Source organism: Mobula birostris, chromosome 4 (genome assembly GCF_030028105.1).
Source record: "Mobula birostris isolate sMobBir1 chromosome 4, sMobBir1.hap1, whole genome shotgun sequence".
In the NCBI taxonomy this organism is placed as follows: Eukaryota; Metazoa; Chordata; class Chondrichthyes; order Myliobatiformes; family Myliobatidae; genus Mobula; species Mobula birostris.
The window spans coordinates 97,300,194-97,320,178 of record NC_092373.1 but is presented as its reverse complement, the minus strand read 5'-3'; the positions used below and the strand labels follow the sequence as shown (position 1 = coordinate 97,320,178).

General features: G+C 43.3%; 1 protein-coding gene across 2 annotated transcripts in view; it reads left to right on the top strand.

Moving 5' to 3' along the window:
* ryk (receptor like tyrosine kinase) overlaps positions 1-19,985 on the top strand; it is a 348,374-nt gene that overhangs the window by 131,068 nt on the left and 197,321 nt on the right. For both annotated transcript variants that reach the window (XM_072255833.1, XM_072255834.1), the window contains exons 4-5: positions 2,028-2,162; positions 10,791-10,859. In XM_072255833.1, coding sequence (XP_072111934.1) covers positions 2,028-2,162; positions 10,791-10,859 — 204 coding nt within the window. The remainder of the gene's footprint in view (positions 1-2,027; positions 2,163-10,790; positions 10,860-19,985) is intronic.

Below are 19,985 nucleotides of genomic sequence, written 5' to 3'. Positions count from 1 at the left end.
ATCTCAAGGTAGTATGTGTTAACATGTACTTTGATAATAAATTTTCATTGAACTCGAAGATTCATAGAACAAATTGGACAGGTACGTAGATAGGAAATGTGCTGTCAAACTGTGCTTAGAGCACAATTGTGTGCAGTTCCATTGCTACACTCTTCAGAAATACGTGGTGGCTTTGGAAAAGGTACAGTAGTGAATCACTGTCCTGCTGAAGGGTTTCGACCTGGAATGTCAACTGTTCTCTTTTCCATAGACGCTGCCTGGCCTGCTGAGTTCGTCCAGCATTTTGTGTGTGTCACCAGGATGTTGCCTGGATTGGAATGTATTACAAATGTGAGAAACCCTGCAGATGCTGGAAATTGAAGTCAAAACTCTCACAAAATGCTAGAGGAGCTCAGCAGGTCAGGCAGCCCCACGAGGTGTACTACTAGAATATATTATACCAGTGCCAAAGAAGAGTAGGGTGAGCTGCCTTAATGGCTGTTATCCAGTAGCACTCACATCCATGGTGATTAAGTGTGTTGAGAGGTTAGTTATGGCCAGACCCAACTCCTGCCTCAGCAAGAACCTGGATCCACTGCAGTTTGCCTAGCGCCACAATAGGTCTACGGCAGACATGATCTCAGTCGGTCACCTGAACAATACAAATACCTGTGTCAGGATGCTGCTTTATTGACTACAGCTCAGTGTTTAACACCATTATTCCTAAGTGGATCGTAAAGCTCCAGAACCTGGGCTATTGTACCTCCTTCTGTAACTGGATCCTCAACTGGCTGTATCACTGTCTGGTATGGGGAGCTACTGCACAGGATTGAAGTAAACTGCAGAGAGTTGTAAAATCGGTCAGCTCCATCATAGGTACTAGCATCCAAAGTATCCAGGACATCTTCAAGGAGTGGTGTCTCAGAAAAGCCATACCCATTATTTAGGACTCCCACCACTCACGACATGCCCTCTTCCCATTGTTGCCATTAGGAAGGAGGTATAAGAGCGTGAAGCACACACTCAGCGATTCAGGAACAGCTTCTTCCCCTCTGCCGTCTGATTTCTAAATGGATGTTGATCTCATGAACACTACCTCACTACTTTTTTATTTTATATTTTTTTGCAATACTTATTTAATTTAGCTACATTTATTTACTTATTTATTTATATTTTTACTGTAATTCAGTGTTTTCTTTTTCTCTGTCAACTTCCATGTATTACATTTCACGACATGCTGGAGATATTAAGCATGATTCTGATTCCTGGTGTTAGCTACAAGAAGAGTTTGGCCAACCTTGGATTGTTTTCTCTGAACCACTGGACGCTGAGGGGAGACCTGAAATTACAGCGGTATTGCTGGGGTCACTAGCCAGAGTTGTCTTCCCATGGTAGAACTGTCAAATTCTCCAGGGTTAAGGTTCAAGGTGAGAGAGGAAAGTTTAAAGTAGATTTTCAAGGCAAATGTTTTTCTACAGAGAGTAGCAGGTGCTCGGAATGCACTACCAGCGGAGGTGGTGGAAGCAAATACAATAGCAGTGATTAAGAAGCATTTAGGCTGGCACCCAAATAAGCAGGTAATAGAGGGATGAAGACAGTGTGTAGGCAGATGCACTGGGTTTCAAGATTGGTGAAGACCTATTCAATACATGATCTCTGAATTCATTCAGATTGAAGATTCAAGGCACTAATATTTTGGGGTCTATTTTACTTTAGCCTCAACAGCCTTGATAACCTAAATGCCTGTTGTAAAAACTTTTCGCATTCATCCTTTGCTCCTTTCCTTGTAACTGCATAAGCTGGGTAAAAATAAAGTAATGGACTGTAAATTTATAAACGTGTGGATAGAAGCATAGAAACATAGAAAGTAGGTGCAGGAGTAGGCCATTCGGCTCTTCGAGCCTGCACCACCATTCAGTATGATCATGGCTGATCATCCAACTCAGAACCCTGTACCAGCCTTCCCCTAATACCCCCTGATTCCTTTAGCCACAAGGGCCATATGTTGCAGTAATAACAAGTTTCACAATTTCTCTTGTCTCTTTCAGTATTTAGAGTGGATCTTTTATGCACAGGAAAATTGGATTCAGAAGTCACCATGGAAATGCAGCTTAATGTAACTGTTAACTCTGCAAAGAACATAACAGTCCTCAACTTCAAAAGGAGGAAAATATGCTACAAAAGTAAGTAGTGTAACAAAGAAGTTTTCTGCATTTTCCAAGAAAAAATTTTTGATGACTTATGAAGAAAGAAAGAGTTTGCAGACGCCAGATAAATTTATAATAAAAATAGTTAATATTTTGATATAACTGTATATATTGTAATTCAGTCTGTTCCTCATGCGCTGTAGAGAGTTTAGTTAAGTGGTATGGATCTGATAATGCTGTCAGAAACCTTAAAATGTATATGGCTGTTACTATTTAGCTAATGTCATAATAGTGAGCATGAAACTACCAAATTCTGTTTTTAAAAATTGAAGTTCACTAATACTTAGGAGATCTGTCCTAGCCTGGTATAGTTATATGCCACTCTGCAGCCCTGTCGATGTGAGTTGCAAATCGTTTGATAAACTGGGAGATCCTGCTTTTTCAGTTAATTCCATTTACCATTCCCATTAATTCCATTGTCTGTCAGAACAAGCGGGATTTCCCAGTGGCCACCCATTTTAATCTCACTTCCCATTCCGACTCTGATACGTCCATCCATAGCCACCTCCGCTGTTGTGATGACACTGCACTTAGGTTGGAGGAACAACATGTTATATTCTGTTTGAGTAGCCTCCAACCTGATGGCAAGAACATCAATTTCTCAAACTTCTGGTAATGACTTCCACCCCCCCCCCCCCTCCTTTTTCTTTCTTCTAAGGCCTTTTGTCTCTTTCACCAATCAACTTCCCAGCTCTTTACTTTATCCCTCCCCCTCCAAATTTCATTCATCACCTTGTGGTTCCCTCTCCCTCCCCCCACCTTTTAAATCTCCTCAAACAACAGGAATTCTGCAGATGCTGGAAATTCAAGCAACACACATCAAAGTTGCTGGTGAACGCAGCAGGCCGGGCAGCATCTCTAGGAAGAGGTACAGTCGACGTTTCAAGCCGAGACCCTTCGTCAGAACTAACTGAAGGAAGAGTTAGTAAGCGATTTGAAAGTTGGAGGGGGAGGGGGAGATCCAAAATGATAGGAGAAGACAGGAGGGGGAGGGATGGAGCCAAGAGCTGGACAGGTGGTTGGCAAAGGGGATGTGAAAGGATCATGGGACAGGAGGTCCGGGGAGAAAGACAAGGGGGGGAATAGAACCCAGAGGTTGGTCAAGGGGTATAGTAAGAGGGACAGAGGAAGAAAAAGGAGAGTGAGAGAAAGAATGTGTGTATAAAAATAAATAATGGATGGGGTATGAGGGGGAGGTGGGGCATTAGCGGAAGTTAGAGAAGTCGATGTTCATGCCATCAGGTTGGAGGCTACCCAGACGGAATATAAGGTGTTGTTCCTCCAACCTGAGTGTGGCTTCATCTTTACAGTAGAGGAGGCCGTGGATAGACATGTCAGAATGGGAATGGGATGTGGAATTAAAATGTGTGGCCACTGGGAGATCCTGCTTTCTCTGGCAGACAGAGCGTAGGTGTTCAGCAAAGCGCTCTCCTAGTCTGCATCAGGTCTCGCCAATCGGCCAGACCTGATGCAGACTACATCAGAAGGCCACATCGGGAGCACCTGATGCAGTATATCACCCCAGCCGACTCACAGGTGAAGTGTCGCCTCACCTGGAAGGACTGTCTGGGGCCCTGAATGGTGGTAAGGGAGGAAGTGTAAGGGTATGTGTAGCTCTTGTTCTGCTTACAAGGATAAGTGCCAGGAGGGAGATAGGTGGGGAGGGATGGGGGGGACGAATGGACAAGGGAGTCGCGGAGAGAGCGATCCCTGCGGAAAGCAGGGTGGGGGGAGGGAAAGATGTGCTTAGTGGTGGGATCCAGTTGGAGGTGGTGAAAGTTACAGAGAATAATATGTTGGACCTGGAGGCTGGTGGGGTGGTAGGTGAGGACCAGGGGAACCCTATTCCTAGTGGGGTGGCGGGAGGATGGAGTGAGAGCAGATGTACGTGAAATGGGGGAGATGCGTTTGAGAGCAGGGTTGATAGTGGAGGAAGGGAAGCCCCTTTCTTTAAAAAGGGAGGATATCTCCCTCGTCCTGGAATGAAAAGCCTCATCCTGAGAGCAGATGCGGTGGAGATGGAGGAATTGCGAGAAGGGGATGGCATTTATGTAAGAAACAGGGTGAGGAGAGGAATAGTCCAGTAGGTTTTTAGTAGACATCAGTGGATAAGCTGTCTCCAGAGACAGAGACAGAAAGATCTAGAAAGGGGAGGGAGGTGTCGGAAATGGGCCAGGTAAACTTGAGGGCAGGGTGAAAGTTGGAGGCAAAGTTAATAAAGTCAACGAGCTCAGCATGCGTGCAGGAAGCAGCGCCAATGCCGTCGTCGATGTAGCGAAGGAAAAGTGGGGGACAGATACCAGAATAGGCACGGAACATAGATTGTTCCACAAACCCAACAAAAAGGTAGGCATAGCTAGGATCCATATGGGTGCCCATAGCTACACCTTTAGTTTGGAGGAAGTGGGAGGAGCCAAAGGAGAAATTATTAAGAGTAAGGATTAATTCTGCTAGACAGAGCAGAGTGGTGGTAGAGGGGAACTGATTAGGTCTGGAATCCAAGAAGAAGTGGAGAGCTTTGAGACCTTCGTGATGGGGGATGGAAGTATATAGGGACTGGACATGCATGGTGAAAATAAAGTGGTGGGGGCCAGGGAACTTAAAATCATCGAAAAGTTTAAGAGCGTGACAAGTGTCACAAACATAGGTAGGAAGGGATTGAACAAGGGGGGATAAAACTGTGTCGAGGTATGCAGAAACGAGTTTGGTGGGGCAGGAGCAAGCTGAGACAATAGGTCTGCCAGGACAGGCAGGTTTGTGGATCTTGGGTAGGAGGTAGAAATGGGAAGTGTGAGGTGTGGGAACTATAAGGTTGGTAGCAGTGGATGGGAGATCCCCTGAGCAGATGAAGTCGGTGATGGTGTGGGAGACAATGGCCTGGTGCTCCTTAGTGGGGTCACGATCGAGGAGAACAACACCTTATCTTCCGTCTGGGTAGCCTCCAACCTGATGGCATGAACATCGACTTCTCTAACTTCTGCTAATGCCCCACCTCCCCCTCATACCCCATCCGTTATTTATTCTTATACACACATTCTTTCTCTCACTCTCCTTTTTCTCCCTCTGACCCTCTTACTATACCCCTTGCCCATCCTCTGGGTCCCCCCCCCCCTTGTCTTGCTCCCCGGACCTCTTGTCCCATGATCCTCTCATATCCCTTTTGCCAATCACCTGTCCAGCTCTTGGCTCCATCCCTTCCCCTCCTGTCTTCTCCTATCATTTTGGATCTCCCCCTCCCCCTCCCACTTTCAAATCTCTTACTAACTCTTCCTTCAGTTAGTCCTGACGAAGGCCTGAAACGTCGACTGTACCTCTTCCTAGAGATGCTGCCTGGCCTGCTGCGTTCACCAGCAACTTTGATGTGTGTTGCTTTTCAATCTCCTCAGCCTTTTTTCTCCAGTCCTGCCGAAGGGTTTCGGTTTGAAACGTCAGCTGTAATTTTTTCCACAGGTACTGCCTGGCCTGCTGAGTTCCTCCAGCATTTTGTGTGTGTGTTGCTCGGATTTCCAGCATCTGCAGATTTTCTCTTGTTCGTAAAGTAAGTTGCGGCTTAGTTCAGTGGTCCCCAGCCACTGTTGCTACCGGGCCGTGAGGAAACGATATGATTTGGCAGTATGAAACTATATGAGTCAGCTGCACTTTTCCTCATTTCCTGTCACGCACTGTTGAACTTGAACACACCCCCCTCCCCCCACCGTCGGCTAGTCCACAAGAATAGTCATAGTCATACTTTATTGATCCCGGGGGAAATTGGTTTTTGTTACAGTTGCACAATAGATAATTAAATAGTAATAAAACCATCAATAATTAAATAGTAATATGTAAATTATGCCAGGAAATAAGTCCAGGACTAGCCTATTGGCTCAGGGTGTCTGACCCTCCAAGGGAGGAGTTGTAAAGTTTGATGGCCACAGGCAGGAATATTGTCAATATTAAACCGGTCCACGGTGCAAAAAACGTTGGGGACCCCTGGCTAAGTTAGTAAAATAAATTCAGCCCCCATGAAAGAAATCTGAATGCAAAAATCGAGGCTAATATTCTGGTCCAGTACTCTGAGAATACTCTACTGCAAGTGACAGAAATGCTATACTTGCCCATTCACCTCCTCTCTTACCTCCATTCAGGTACCAAACAGTCCTTCCAGGTGAAGCAACACTGGGATCATCTGTTGTTTCTGGTGCTCACAATGTGGCTTTCTCTACATTGGTGTTACCCAAGATAAATGGGGGACTGCTTTGTCGAGCACCTCTGCTCCATCCGCTAAAAGTGTAATTTCCTGATGGCCAACCATTTTAACTCCTATCCTCATTCCTGTTCTGACATGACAGTCCATAGTTGCTTCTTCTGCCATGATGAGAACACTCTCAAATCTCATTTTATATTCTGTCTAGATAGCCTCTAATTTGACGGCATAAACGTCAATTTCTCCTTCCAATATTTTTTCCCACCCGCTTCTCTTGTATTCCCCAATCTGGCCTATTGCCTCTTCTCTTCACCTCTCCTGGTGTCCCTTACTCCTATGGTCCACTTTCCTCTCCTATCTGACTCCTTCTTCACCAGTCCTTTACCGGAGAGTGGTAGTAGATGGTTGCCTCTCTGACTGGAGGCCTGTGACTAGTGGTGTGCCGCAGGGATCAATGCTGGATCTGTTGTTGTTTGTCATCTGTATCAATGATCTGGATGATAATGTAGTAACTGGATCAGCAAATTTGCAGATGACGCCAAGATTGGATGTGTAGTGGACAGCGAGGAAAACTATCAGAGCTTGTAGCGGGTTCTGGGCCATCTGGGAAAAATAGGCTGAAAAATGGCAGATAGGATTTAATGCAGACAAGCGTGAAGTGTTTTTCTTTGGTAGGACCAACCAGGGTAGCTCTTACATTGTGAATGGTATGGCACTGAGGAGTGTGGTAGAACTTTAGGGATCTGGGAATGCAGGTCCATAATTCATTGATAGTGGCGTCATAGGTGGATAGAGTCACAATGAAAGCTTTTGGCACATTGGCCTTCATAAATCAATGTATTGAGTACAGGAGATGGGATGTTATGTTTAAGTTGTATAAGATGTTGATGAGGCCTAATTTGGAGTTTTGTGTGTAGTTTTGGTCAACTACCTACAGGAAAGATGTAAGTAAGTTTGAAAGAGTATATAGAAAATTGCTGTGATGTTGCTGGGACTGGAGGACCTGAGTTATAATGAAATTTGGAATGTAGAAGATTGAGAGGAGATAATTTAGATGAGGGAATTCAAAGTAACATTAGCAAATTTGCCGATGACACAAAGCTGGGAGGCAGTGTGAAATGTGGGAAGGATGTTATGAGAATGCAGGGTGACTTGGACAGGCTGGGTGAGTGGGCAGATGCATGGCAGATGCAGTTTAATGTGGACGAATGTGAGGTTATCCACTTTGGTGGTAAGAACGAGAAGGCAGATTATTATCTAAATGGAGTCAAGTTAGGAAAAGGGGAAGCACAACGAGATCTAAGTGTTCTTGTACATCAGTCACTGAAAGCAAACATGCAAGTACAGCAGGCTGTGAAGAAAGCTAATGGCATGCTGGCCTTCATAACAAGGGGAATTGAGTATGAGAGCAAAGAGGTCCTTCTGCAGCTGTACAGGGCCCTGGTGAGACCACACCTGGAGTACTGTGTGCAGTTTTGGTTTCCAAATTTGAGAAAGGACATCCTTGCTATTGAGGGAGTGCAGCGTAGGTTCACAAGGTTAATTCCTGGGATGGCGGGACTGTCATATGTCGAAAGATTGGAGCGACTGGGCTTGTATACTCTGGAATTTAGAAGGCTGAGAGGGGATCTTATTGAAACATATAAGATTATTAAGGGATTGGACATGCTGGAGGCAGGAAGCATGTTCCCGCTGATGGGTGAGTCCAGAACCAGAGGCCACAGTTTAAGAATTAGGGGTGGGCCATTTAGAATGGAGTTGAGGAAAAACTTTTTCACCCAGAGAGTGGTGGATATATGGGACGCTCTGCCCTAGGAGGTTGTGGAGGCCAAGTCTCTGGATGCTTTCAAGAAGGAGATGGATAGACCTCTTAAAGATAGTGGAATCAAAGGTTATGGGAATAAGGCAGGAACTGGATACTGATAGTGGATGATCAGCCATGATCACAGTGAATGGTGGTGCTGGCTCGAAGGGCCGAATGGCCTACTCCTGCACCTATTGTCTATTGAGATTTCATAAAGGCAGGAGGAGAAGATGGTGGCGCGACGCAGCTCGCAGTGGCCACTCTGGTGGTGATATCTGTTACTTGTCAAGTAGGGTGCCGTGCACAATCCTGATTTGATGGAGACGGACATGAGAGCACGGAAGAACATCCGGTGAAACTTCTGAAATGCTGCTTCGTTGCTGCTGCTACTGTGTGGTCCAGAATCTCTGGAGAAAAAGTCTCCGAGTCCTTGGCTTTGCTTGTTGCTTCGCGGCCAGGGCGGAGTCGAAGCGCTCGGCAGAGGACGGTGCTCGGAGAGGCTGTGTCGGAGGGGCTGGTTGGAGGCTCGAAGTTTTTGGACAGACTCAGAGTCCGCTGCGGTTGGATGCTTCCAATGGTGCTGCATCGGCAAGTTAGCAGCGCTTGGAGGTTCATGGCAGGGAGGGAGAGTTCCTTCTTCCTGCTGCCTGCATGAGATGATGAGTCTATCGGGACTTTGAGACTTTTTTTTACCGTGCCCATGGTCTGCTCTTTATCAAATTATGATATTGCTTTGCACTGTTGTAACTATATGTTATAATTATGTGGTTTTGTCAGCTTAGTCTTGGTTTGTCCTGTGTTTTCTTGTGATATCATTCTAGAGGAACGTTACATCATTATTTAATGCATGCATTTCTAAATGACGATAAACGAGGACTGAGTGTCTTCATAATCTTAAAAAAAGGGATACAAAATTATAATGGGTATAGATGGGGTAAATGCAAGCAAACTTTTTTTTCCAGAGGTTGGGTGGAGGTAATGTCTGTTCAAATGGGTTGGCATGGGCTAGATTGCTCTGCTGTACTTTTCTATGACTAAAAGATGCTCTGGCATTAGACAGGGTCCAGAAGAGGTTCACGAGAGTGATTCTGGGAATGAAAGGTTTAACTTATGAGGACCGTTTGATGACTCTGGGCATGTACTCGCTGGAGTTTAGAAAAAAGATGGAGGGGAATCTCATTGAAACCTATTGAAAAACCCAAGCAAGAGTGGATGTCAAGAGGATGTTTCCTATGGTGGATGAGTTGAGGAGCACAGAGCACAGCCTTAGAATAGAGGGATGACCATATAGAGATGAGGAGGAATTCCTTTAGCTAGGGGGTTGTGATTTTGTGAAATTCCTTCCCATAGATGTCTATGGGAATTTAAAGCAGAAATTGATAGGTTCTTGATTAGGCAGTGCCTCAAAGGTTATAGGGAGATGGCAGGAAAATGGGATTAAGAGATAATAAATCAGCCATCATGGAATGGTAGAGCAGACTCTGGGCTGAGTAGCTTAATTCTCCTCTTGTGTATTATGTATCGTCTTATAGTACCTTAGAGACCTAAGCCTTCTGCACCTCCTGCCCAATGTTAGTTCTAAGAGGGCACGGCTTGGTTAGTGGGCCTCTTTGATGTGGAGGCTGCTTTCTTGTGGTCCATGTAAGTATATTCATTGGTAGGAAGGGCTTTGCCTGTGATGAACTGGGTTGTGTCTGTAGCTTCTGTTCCTTTATTTTTCTCATTCACACAAGTCTTGTGATGTAATGCTTCCATTTACTGCAATGTTGCCTATTGTGTTATGATCATAGTTGGATACATGACCTTTTAACATATTTATTTCATCCATATCATACATAAATGAATAATTGCTGTACTAACAGATTTATTGGGATGCAGCTAATTACATCCTGCCCATTATCCTTATTCTGCAATTAAAACAAGTTTTCTCCCTCTCTCAGTTCTGCCAACCTGAAATGTCAGCTCTGTTTTTCTTTCCCCAGATATTGCCTGAGTATATTCTGCTTTTTCTTTTTTAATTTCAGATTTTCAGCATCTGTAATGTTTTTGATTTTCATCCTTACTCTCCTGCTTTTTGTACCGTCCACCAACCAGTAAGCACATCTTTAGGATGTAGGAAGATGGTATCCCTGGAGCAGGCTGCTGGGGGGAGTGAGGAAGGTGAAGGTAGATATATTAAATGGTGTTTAAGAGACTGTTGGATATGTGAATATGGATATGGATCATGTCCAGACAGAAAAGAAGTAGTTTTATTTAACACTGAGCTCAGTGCAGACAATATGCGTCAAAGGGTTTGTTCCTGTGGAGTACCATTCTATGTTCTACATCCTCAAATTTTGCTCTCTGAGGACATTAGGCTCAGTAAGAGATCCATTAGTGCAGTGTATTATTTCGCAGTTGGTACTTAGTTGAATAGAGGCTATGCTGCGGATCAGGTATAGATTGCAGGCGCATCTCTGCAAAATCTCTCATTTATTTTAAGCTTTCACATTGTACAGGCAGCTCTGAATTGCAACAAACAGAACATTGTTTATGTCTGAGTCTAGGTAAAATATATAAAAATTGACACAAGTATTTACATTATTTCTTAAAATTCATTTTATCTAAATCTTTGCAGGACCTGAACAAGAAGGAAAAAAATCTATTTACCCTGGTAGAAACAATAGCAAAACTGGCAGACCTACATGTAAGTAATTACTTATATTAAATGAAATACTGAGAACCAGAATGACTAATATATAAAGTCTAAAATTGCAGAATATCTTCCCGTGCCCTACTCTATAAATCCCTTAAATGCAATTTGAAGAAACTGTTTCACATTGCTTCTTTAAGAATAATAGTATTACAATGACAATGAATATGGAAAGAGATAACAATGGTCTGAATTTTAAGATTACTGAATTACAAAAAGCTGATTTCAAAACTGTAAGATGGAACCTGGGAAAGGCAAATTGGGAACAGCTCTTTCAAGCAGGGTCAGTCACGTGGAAATGAGCTCAACTTCTCCACGACACCCAAGATGTCTGAACTGGTCACATTTATCCCTCTAAACTTTTTCTATCCATATACATGTCCAAATGTCTTTTAAACATTGTGATTGTGCATACCTCGAACACTTCATCCAGCAGTTTGTTCCACATACCCATTACCTTCTGTCTGGAAAAGGTTGCCCATCAGGTTCTTTTTAAATCTTTCCTCTGTCACCTTAGACTATGACCTCCAGCTTTAGACTCCCATACTCTGGGGAAGAGACTGAACATCAGCTGTGGTTCCAAGATATCCAATTTCATGTAACTCAACCCCTCCAGTCCTGGTAACATCCTCGTGAATCTTTTCTACAGTCTTTCCAGCTTAATAACATTCTTCCTACAACAGTGCAATGACAGCAGCACATAACACTTGAAGTGTGGTCTTGCCAATGTGAGATTGAACTCTTTAAACTGTGTTGCTACTTGCAGCGAACCGTGTACCTGTCCCCAGATCTGTGTTATACAACACTCTCCAAAGCTCTACCATTTGTTCGGCAAGTTTTGCTCTGGTTTAATTTAGCAAAATGCAAGACCTCACACTGGTCTGAGTTAAATATAATCTGCTCACTTCCCCAGTTCATCTTGCAGTTTTAGATGACCTTCTTTACCCTCCACACCATCAATTTTCGTGTTCTCTGCAAAGTTATTAACCATGTGTAGAACATTGTAATTCAGATCAGTAAAATAGATGACAAAAACTTTCTCTTTCATGAATACAGATGAAAAGTATTCATTTATGATCTCAGTCTTTTTCTGACTCCACACAAATTGCTATTTTGGACCTTCACGGGAAAAGCCATTCTGACTGCAGATTTCAGGGAATGGGACGTGGATGTTATATTAAAAGAAGTGTGTATGAGAGGCTGCAGCAGGCAGTGAAGTGAATAAATCCCTAAGACTTGATGAATCGTAAGGTCTTGCACAGAAATAGGTTCTTCAGCCCACCAAATGTTTATACTAATCCTATGTGTTTGTCTAATCCTTGGTCTGTAACTTATTATGCTTTTGTGATTTAAATCGACATTTAGACCATTCACGCCATCTCAGACTGCATCTCATGGAAAAAGTCTTCCTCAGATCCCTTCTAAGTCTGTTCTCCTTCACCTTAAAACCTAACCCTAACTCTCTTATCTTAGACACCACTGTAATATGAAAAGTCAAGAAACGAGACGGCTAAAGCAGGTGGATAGACCACGTGAAAGTGATGTCACAGTTTTTACAGAAACACAGTTGCGAGAAAGGCAGATCTGGCTGCTAAGTGTTCCAGGGCACAGATGTTCCAAGTGAAGTAGAAGTAGAAGTAAGATAGTAAGGGGAGTTAGGTTTTTGATTAGGGAGAACATTGCAGCAACACTTAGAGAGAGTTCCAGGGAGCATCCATTGCGGCTATGTGGGTGAAACTTAGAAATAAGACCCTTAAGACCTTTAAGACAAAGGAGCAGAAGTCAACCATTTGGCCCATCGAGTCTACTCCGCCATTTTATCATGAGCTGATCCATTCTCCCATTTAGTCCCACTCCCCCACCTTCTCACCATAATAACCCTTGATGCCCTGGCTACTCAGATACCCATCAATCTCTGCCTTAAGAACACCCATTGACTTGGCCTCCACTGCCACCCGTGGCAACAAATTCCATAGATTCACCACCTATGAAAAAAATTTCTTCGCATCTCTGTTCTGAATGGGCGCTCTTCAATCCTTAAGTCACACCCTCTCGTAATGGACTCCCACACCATGGGAAACAATCTTGCCACATCCACTCTGGCCATGCCTTTCAACATTCAAAATGTTTCTATGTGGTCCCCCCCCATTCTTCTAAACTCCAAGGAGTACAGTCCAAGAGCGGACTCGTATGTTCCTCATATGTTAACCCTCTCATTCCCGGAATCATTCTAGTGAATTTTCTCTGAACCCCCTCCAACGTCAGCACAAGAAGGGGGTTATTATTTTAATGGAATTGTACTTAGTTCCCCCACCCCTCCCTCCCCACAATAAATAAAAATTGTCAGCAGGAATTAAATAAGCGGAAGTGTCGGGAGATTGCTGAATTGCTGACAGCTGTAGGAATAATAGAGTTGTGATACAGGTGATTTTAACTTCCTTGTTATTGTCATGGAATAAAAACATGGAAAATAGGAACATAAAATAAAAAATAAAAATAAGCATGGATATAAAAGACAACGTGTTACTTAAAAGCAAAATTAAATAATAAGTTTTGAGTTGGTGGTTTTAGGGACTGAATTTCATTGTTTAGGAGCATAGCTCAAAAAAAACTGACCTGCTAATTATCTTTTGAGGGTGATTGTTTAAATTTAAGAGACTGGGAGAAGAAGTCCTGAGAGCTTGAGCAGGATTATAAAATGAAAATGGTTCTGTGATGTACTCCAGTCCCAGTGCATTAGGAACTTTAAGAACAAGTCAGAAAATTTTAAAATCAATTCTAAACAATTCACAAAGTTAGTGCAGAGTAATTAGTATTGATGTGACATATTCCCTCATCCTGGTTCTGATTAAAAGTCTAGCAGTGGCATTCTGAAGAAGCTGAAGTTTGTCAATAGACTGCCTTGGAAGGCCAGTAATCTATTCAATATACAGTCAAGGCTTCTCAGCATCTCTACATGACAAAAATGAATGTACCTTTACAATTTTTCTCAACTGTAGAAATGCTTCTCTGATCACTTTCTTTATGTGGGATTTAAAATTCAAATCGGAATCAAGGATAACGCCCTGGCTGGTTAGTAAATTTTGATTTTACAGGGTAAGCCAAATTTATCGCTTTTAGCGATGGCCTTATGTAGATGGCCCTACTATAGAGGAGGCACACTTGATCTCCTCCTGGGAAATGAGACTGGGCAGATGTGCCAGTTGGGGCACACTTTGAAACAGTGATCATAATTCTATTAATGTTAGAATACTTAAATAAGATACGGCTGATGCACAAGCCCTAAATTGGGACAAGGCTATTCTGATGGCATTAAACATGAATTTACAAAGGTTGATTAGGAGATGCTGTCAGCAGTAAAGGGATGGCTGCCAAAGATCAGGCTTTTAAAAGTGGAGCACAACAGGGAGATAATAGGCAGGGGTGGAGAAAACGTGAGAGGTAAGCCAGATTGTTAAATGGAAGAAGAGAAAAGAGGGAGGGGGGAAATTGTCAGAATATAGGGAAATCAGTGTTCATGCCATCAGGTTGGAGGCTGCCTCAAGTGTCGGTTAGCTAGTTGGCTGATAGAAGGAATCAGAGGGTGGCAATGAAGGGATGTTTATCAAATTAATGGCCCGTGACTAGTTGCCTGCCTTGGGGATCAGTATTGGGCTCTCTGTATCACGTATATTTGCAATTTAGATTAGAATGTAGTGGCATAATTAGTTTGTGATTAACAACAAAATTGGTGTGATGGATAGGTAAAGAAGGTTGTCTATGGTTACAATAGGAGTTAGATCAACTAAATACAGTAAATGCCTAAGAGTTAGTATTAGGAATTCATGATATGACTCCTTGAGCTTGTTTTGCCATTGTATGAAGAAACATATAGTTGATCCACTAGTTTGAGTCCACTTTCCCCACAGTTTCCAAATCAGGCCATAAGATATAGAAGTAGAATTAGGCCATTTGGCCAATCGAGCCTAGTGCGCCATTTCATTATGGCTGATCCATTTTTCCTTTCAGCCCCAATCTCATGTCCTCTCCCTGTATCCTTCATGCTCTGCCCAATTAAGAATCTAACAAACCTCTGCCTTAAATGTATATAAAGACTTGGCCTCCACAGCCACCTGTGGCAATGAATTCCACAGATCCACCACTCTCTGGCGAAAGAAATGGCTCCTTATCTCCATTCTAAAAGAATGCCCTTCTATTCTGAGGCTGTGTCCTCTGGTCCTGGACTCCCCCACCACAGGAAACATCCTCTCTACAGCCATTCTATAGAAGCCTTTCACCATTCGATAGGTTTCAATTACATCACACCTCATTCTTCTTAATTCTAGTGAATATAGGCCCAGAGCAATCAACGCTCTTCATATGTCAAGCTGTTCAATCCTGAAATCATTTTTGAGAACTTAATTTGAACCCCTTCCAGTGTCAGCATATACTTTTTAAGATGAGGGACCCAAAACTGCTCACAATAATCCCAAGTGAGGCCACAACAGTGCTTTCAAACATCACATTTGTCTTCCTTACCACTGACTCAACCTGTAAATTAACCTTTAGGGAATCCTGCATAAGGTCTCCCAATTCCATTTATGCCTCAGATTTTTGAGCTTTCTCTCCATTTAGAAAATAGTCTGAAGTGCATGCTCATATACTTCCCAACACTATTCCTACTGCCACTTCTTTGCCCATCCTCGTAATCTATCTAAGTCCTACTACTCTCTACTTCCTCAAAACTACCACCCCCTCACCTATCTTTGTAACATCCCCAAACATTGCAACAAACCCATCAATTCTATCATTCAAATCATTGACATATAATGTTAAAAAGAAGCAGTTTCAACACAGACTGCTGTGGTACAACACTAGTCACTGGCAGCCAACCAGAAAAGGCTCACTTTATTCCCACTCTTTCCCTCCTGCCAATCAGCCATTGCTTTATCTGTGCTAGTATCTTTCCTGAAATACCATGGGCTTTTAACTTGTTAAGCAGCCTCATGCGTGGCACTTTGTTAAAAGGCCTATGAAAATCCAAGTACATAACATCCACTGATTCTCCTTTATCTATCCTGCTTGTTATTTCTTCAAAGAATTCCAACAGATTTGTCAGACAAGATTTTCCCTTGTGGAAATCATGCTGTTTCTGGCCTATTTTATTATGTACTCCAAGCACCCTGAAACCACATCTTTAACATTCAACTCCAACATCTTCTCAACACTAATGTCAGACTAATTGGCCTATAATTTCCTTTCTTCTGCCTCTCTACCTTGTTGAAGAGTGGAGTGACATTTGCAATTTTCCAGTCTTCTGGAACCATTTCAGAATCCTAGGGTGTACACCATCTGGTCCAAGTGACTTACCTACTTTCAGATCTTTCAGTTTCCAAAGAACCTTTTCCCTAGTAATGGCAACTTCATCCACTTCTGCTGCCTGACACTCTGGAACTTCCACCACACTGTAAGTGTCTCCCACAGGAAATTCTTTTGTGGCAAAGTTACATAGATCTCAGCTCTCCATGCACTCAATCACCACTCTTTGGACTGGCAATTCCAAAATGTACAACCTTTTTTTTTAAAAATCGGAGCAAGAGGCCGAGAGAGAAGGAGTAGGAATCTCGGAGAGAAGGCATTTTTTTTTTTACTCTGCTCGGGGAAAAGAGGCTAGACTGCGCAGGTGCGTGATGTAGAGCACCAAAGATTAAAAAAAAAGACCACCATATACAGCGGGCAGTGAGGTGAGAGGGAGCAGAGTGGGACAGCTTTGGCTCAACAGGCAGAGGCAAGGGTAGGTTCTGGTAAGTTTTGTTTTGTTTGTTTAGAGTAGAGAGAATGCCAGGCAGGATATTGGAATGCTCCTCTTGCAGAATGTGGGAAGTCGGGGAGACCTCTTGTGTCCCTGACAACGACACCTGCAAGAAGTGCATCCAGCTGCAGCTGCTAACAAACCGCGTTAGGGAGCTGGAACAGGAGGTGGTTGACCTCCGGATCATTTGGGAGAATGAGGTGTTTATAGATAGTAGCTTCAGGGAGGTAGTTACGCCAAAGGAGCAGCGCACATGTAATTGGGTCACTGTCAGGAGAGGGAAGGGGAAAGGGTAGGCAGAGCAGGGTTCCCCTGTTGGCCATTCCCCTCAACAACAAGTATACGGATTTGATACTGTTGGTGGGGGGGTGACTTACCTGGGACAAACTGTGGCAGCCAGATCTCTGGCACTGAGTCTGGTTCTGCAGTGCAGAAGGGAGGGTGGAAGAAGAGGAGAGCGGTAGTGATAGGGGACTCGATAGTTAGAGGTACAGACAGGAGGTTCTGTGGTCGTGACAGAGACTCCCAGATGGTTTGTTGCCTCCTGGGTGCCAGGGTCAGGGATGTCTCTGATCGCGTGCACAGCATTCTGAAGTGGAAGGGTGATCAGCAGATGTCATGGTACATATTGGTACCAATGACATAGGAAGAAAGAGTGAGGAGGTCCTGAATAGTGAGTATAGAGAGCTTGGTAGGAAGTTAAAAAGCAGGACCTCGAGGGTGGTAATCTCAGGATCGCTACCTGTGCCACGTGCCAGTGAGGGTAAGAATAGGATGCTCTGGTGGATGAACATGTGGCTGGGAAACTGGTGGTGGGGGCAAGGTTTCAGATTTCAGGATCATTGGGACCTCTTCTGGGGCAGGTGGGACCTGTACAAGAGAGACGGGTTACACCTGAACTACAAGGGGATCAATATCCTTGCAGGGAGGTTTGTTAGTGCTTTTGGGGAGGGTTTAAACTAGATTTGCAGGGGGTTGGGAACCAGAGTGCCAGAGCAGATGGTGGAGCAGTGGTGAAAATAAATGATGTTAAGAGTTCATGCAAAGTCACAAATAGAAGGCTTGTGTATGGCGGTGTGTATTTCAATGCAAGGAGTATTGTGGGGAAGACTGATGAGCTGAGGGCGTGGATTGACACATGGAATTACGACATTATAGCCGTTAGTGAAACTTGGCTGCAGGAGGGGCAGGACTGACAGCTGAATGTTCCAGGGTTTTGATGTTTCAGACGTGATAGAGACAGAGGAATGAAGGGTGGTGGGGGTGGCATTGCTGGTCAGGGAAAATGTTACAGCAGTGCTCAGGCAGGACAGATTAGAGGGCTTGTCTACTGAGGCCATATGGGTGGAGCTGAGAAACAGGAAAGGTATGACCACGTTAATGGGCTTGTATTATAGACCACCCAATAGTCAGCGAGAATTGGAAGAGCAAATCTGCAGAAAGATAGCAGACAACTGCAGGAAACATAAAGTTGTGACAGTAGGGGATTTTAATTTTCCACATGTTGATTGAGATTCCCATACTGTTAAAGGTCTAGATGGGTTAGTGTTTGTAAAATATGTTCAAGAAAGTTTTCTAAATCAATATATAGAGAGGATGCAATATTAGATCTCCTATTAGGAAACGAGTTAGGACAGGTGACGGAAGTGTGTGTAGGGGAACATTTTGGTTCCAGTGATCATAACACCATTAGTTTCAACTTGATCATGGATAAAAATAGATCTGGTCCTTGGGTTGAGGTTCTAAACTGGAAAAAGGCCAAATTTGAAGAAATGTGAAAGGATCTTAAAAAGTGTGGATTGGGACAAGTTGTTCTCTGGCAAGGATATGATTGGTAAGTGGGAGGCCTTCAAAGGAGAAAGTTTGAGAGTGCAGTGTTTGTACGTTCCTGTCAGGATTAAAGGCAAAGTGAATAAGAATAAGGAACCTTGGTTCTCAAGGGGTATTGGAACTCTGTTAAAGAAGAAGAGAGAGATGTATGACATGTACAGGAAACAGGGAGCAAATAAGGTGCTTGAGGAGTATAAAAAGTGCAAAAAAAAACTTAAGAAATCAGGAGGGCTAAAAGAAGACATGAGGTTGCTTTGGCAGTCAAGGTGAAGGATAATCCAAAGAGCTTCTACAGGTATATTAAGAGCAAAATGATAGTAAGGGATAAAATTGTTCCTCTTGAAGATCAGAGTGGTTGGCTATGTATGGAACCAAAAGAAATGGAGATCTTAAATGGGGTTCTTGCGTCTGTATTTACTGACGAAACTGGCATGGAGCCTATGGAAATAAGGCAAACACGTAGTGAGGTCATGGAACCTGTACAGATTGAGGAGGAGGAGGTGCTTGCTATCCTAAGGCAAATCAGAGTAGATAAATCCCAGGTCTGATGAAGAGTCCTGCCCAAAACGTCGACTGTACCTCTTCCTATAAATGCTGCCTGACCTGCTGCGCTCACCAGCATTTTGTGTGTGTTGCTTGAATTTCCAGCATCTGCAGATTTCCTCGCGTCTAGGGTTGTAAAGGGAGCTTTTGGTACATTGGCCTGTATAAATCAAAGTATTGAGTATAAGAGTTGGAATGTTATGGTGAGGTTGTATAAGGCATTGGTGAGGCCGAGTTTGGAGTATTGTGTACAGTTTTGTTCACCAAGTTAAAGGAAGGATATTAGTAAGGTTGAAACAGTGCAGAGAAGGCTTACAAGGTTGTTGCTGGTGTTACATAACCGGCAACAATGAATATTAATCGAGACAGGTTAGATCAAAAACAACCAAACATTTATTAAACACGTATAAAGGATGAGGGGAAAAAAAAAATGGAAAACTTTAACCGGAAGTTAACAGATATGCAGCCGTTCACCAACTCCACTCGGCTCTGGTTCTTAAAGTGTTAAATGCGAAAACAGTTCTTAAAGCGATACAGTCAGATATAGTTCTTAAAGTGATAACTTTGAAAGTCCAACAGTTTTACGCATTCAATTGGGAGAGACTTCTCTGGAGAAGGATTTCTTCACAGACGCAACTTTACATGCTGGTTCTGTCCACAGGATTCACGATGCCGAAAATAAACAGTTTAAATCGACTGACCTTAAATTCCTTTAGAGAGAGAGAGCACCTTTTTGCATGAACTCTTTTTGCAAGAGTTATCCCGATGCAGGTTCTCCTCCAAAGAAGACTCAATAAGGTCGATTCTTTATTAAACTGCCAAACGATGCTGATTTCTTTCGATCCTTCACTTTGATGAATTCTTCACTCTCCCTTCAACTGTCGGAATTGAGTAAATTGGCACTTCCAGTCACAAATTCCCAGTCCAAATATACTGTACCTTATAAGAGAATGCAC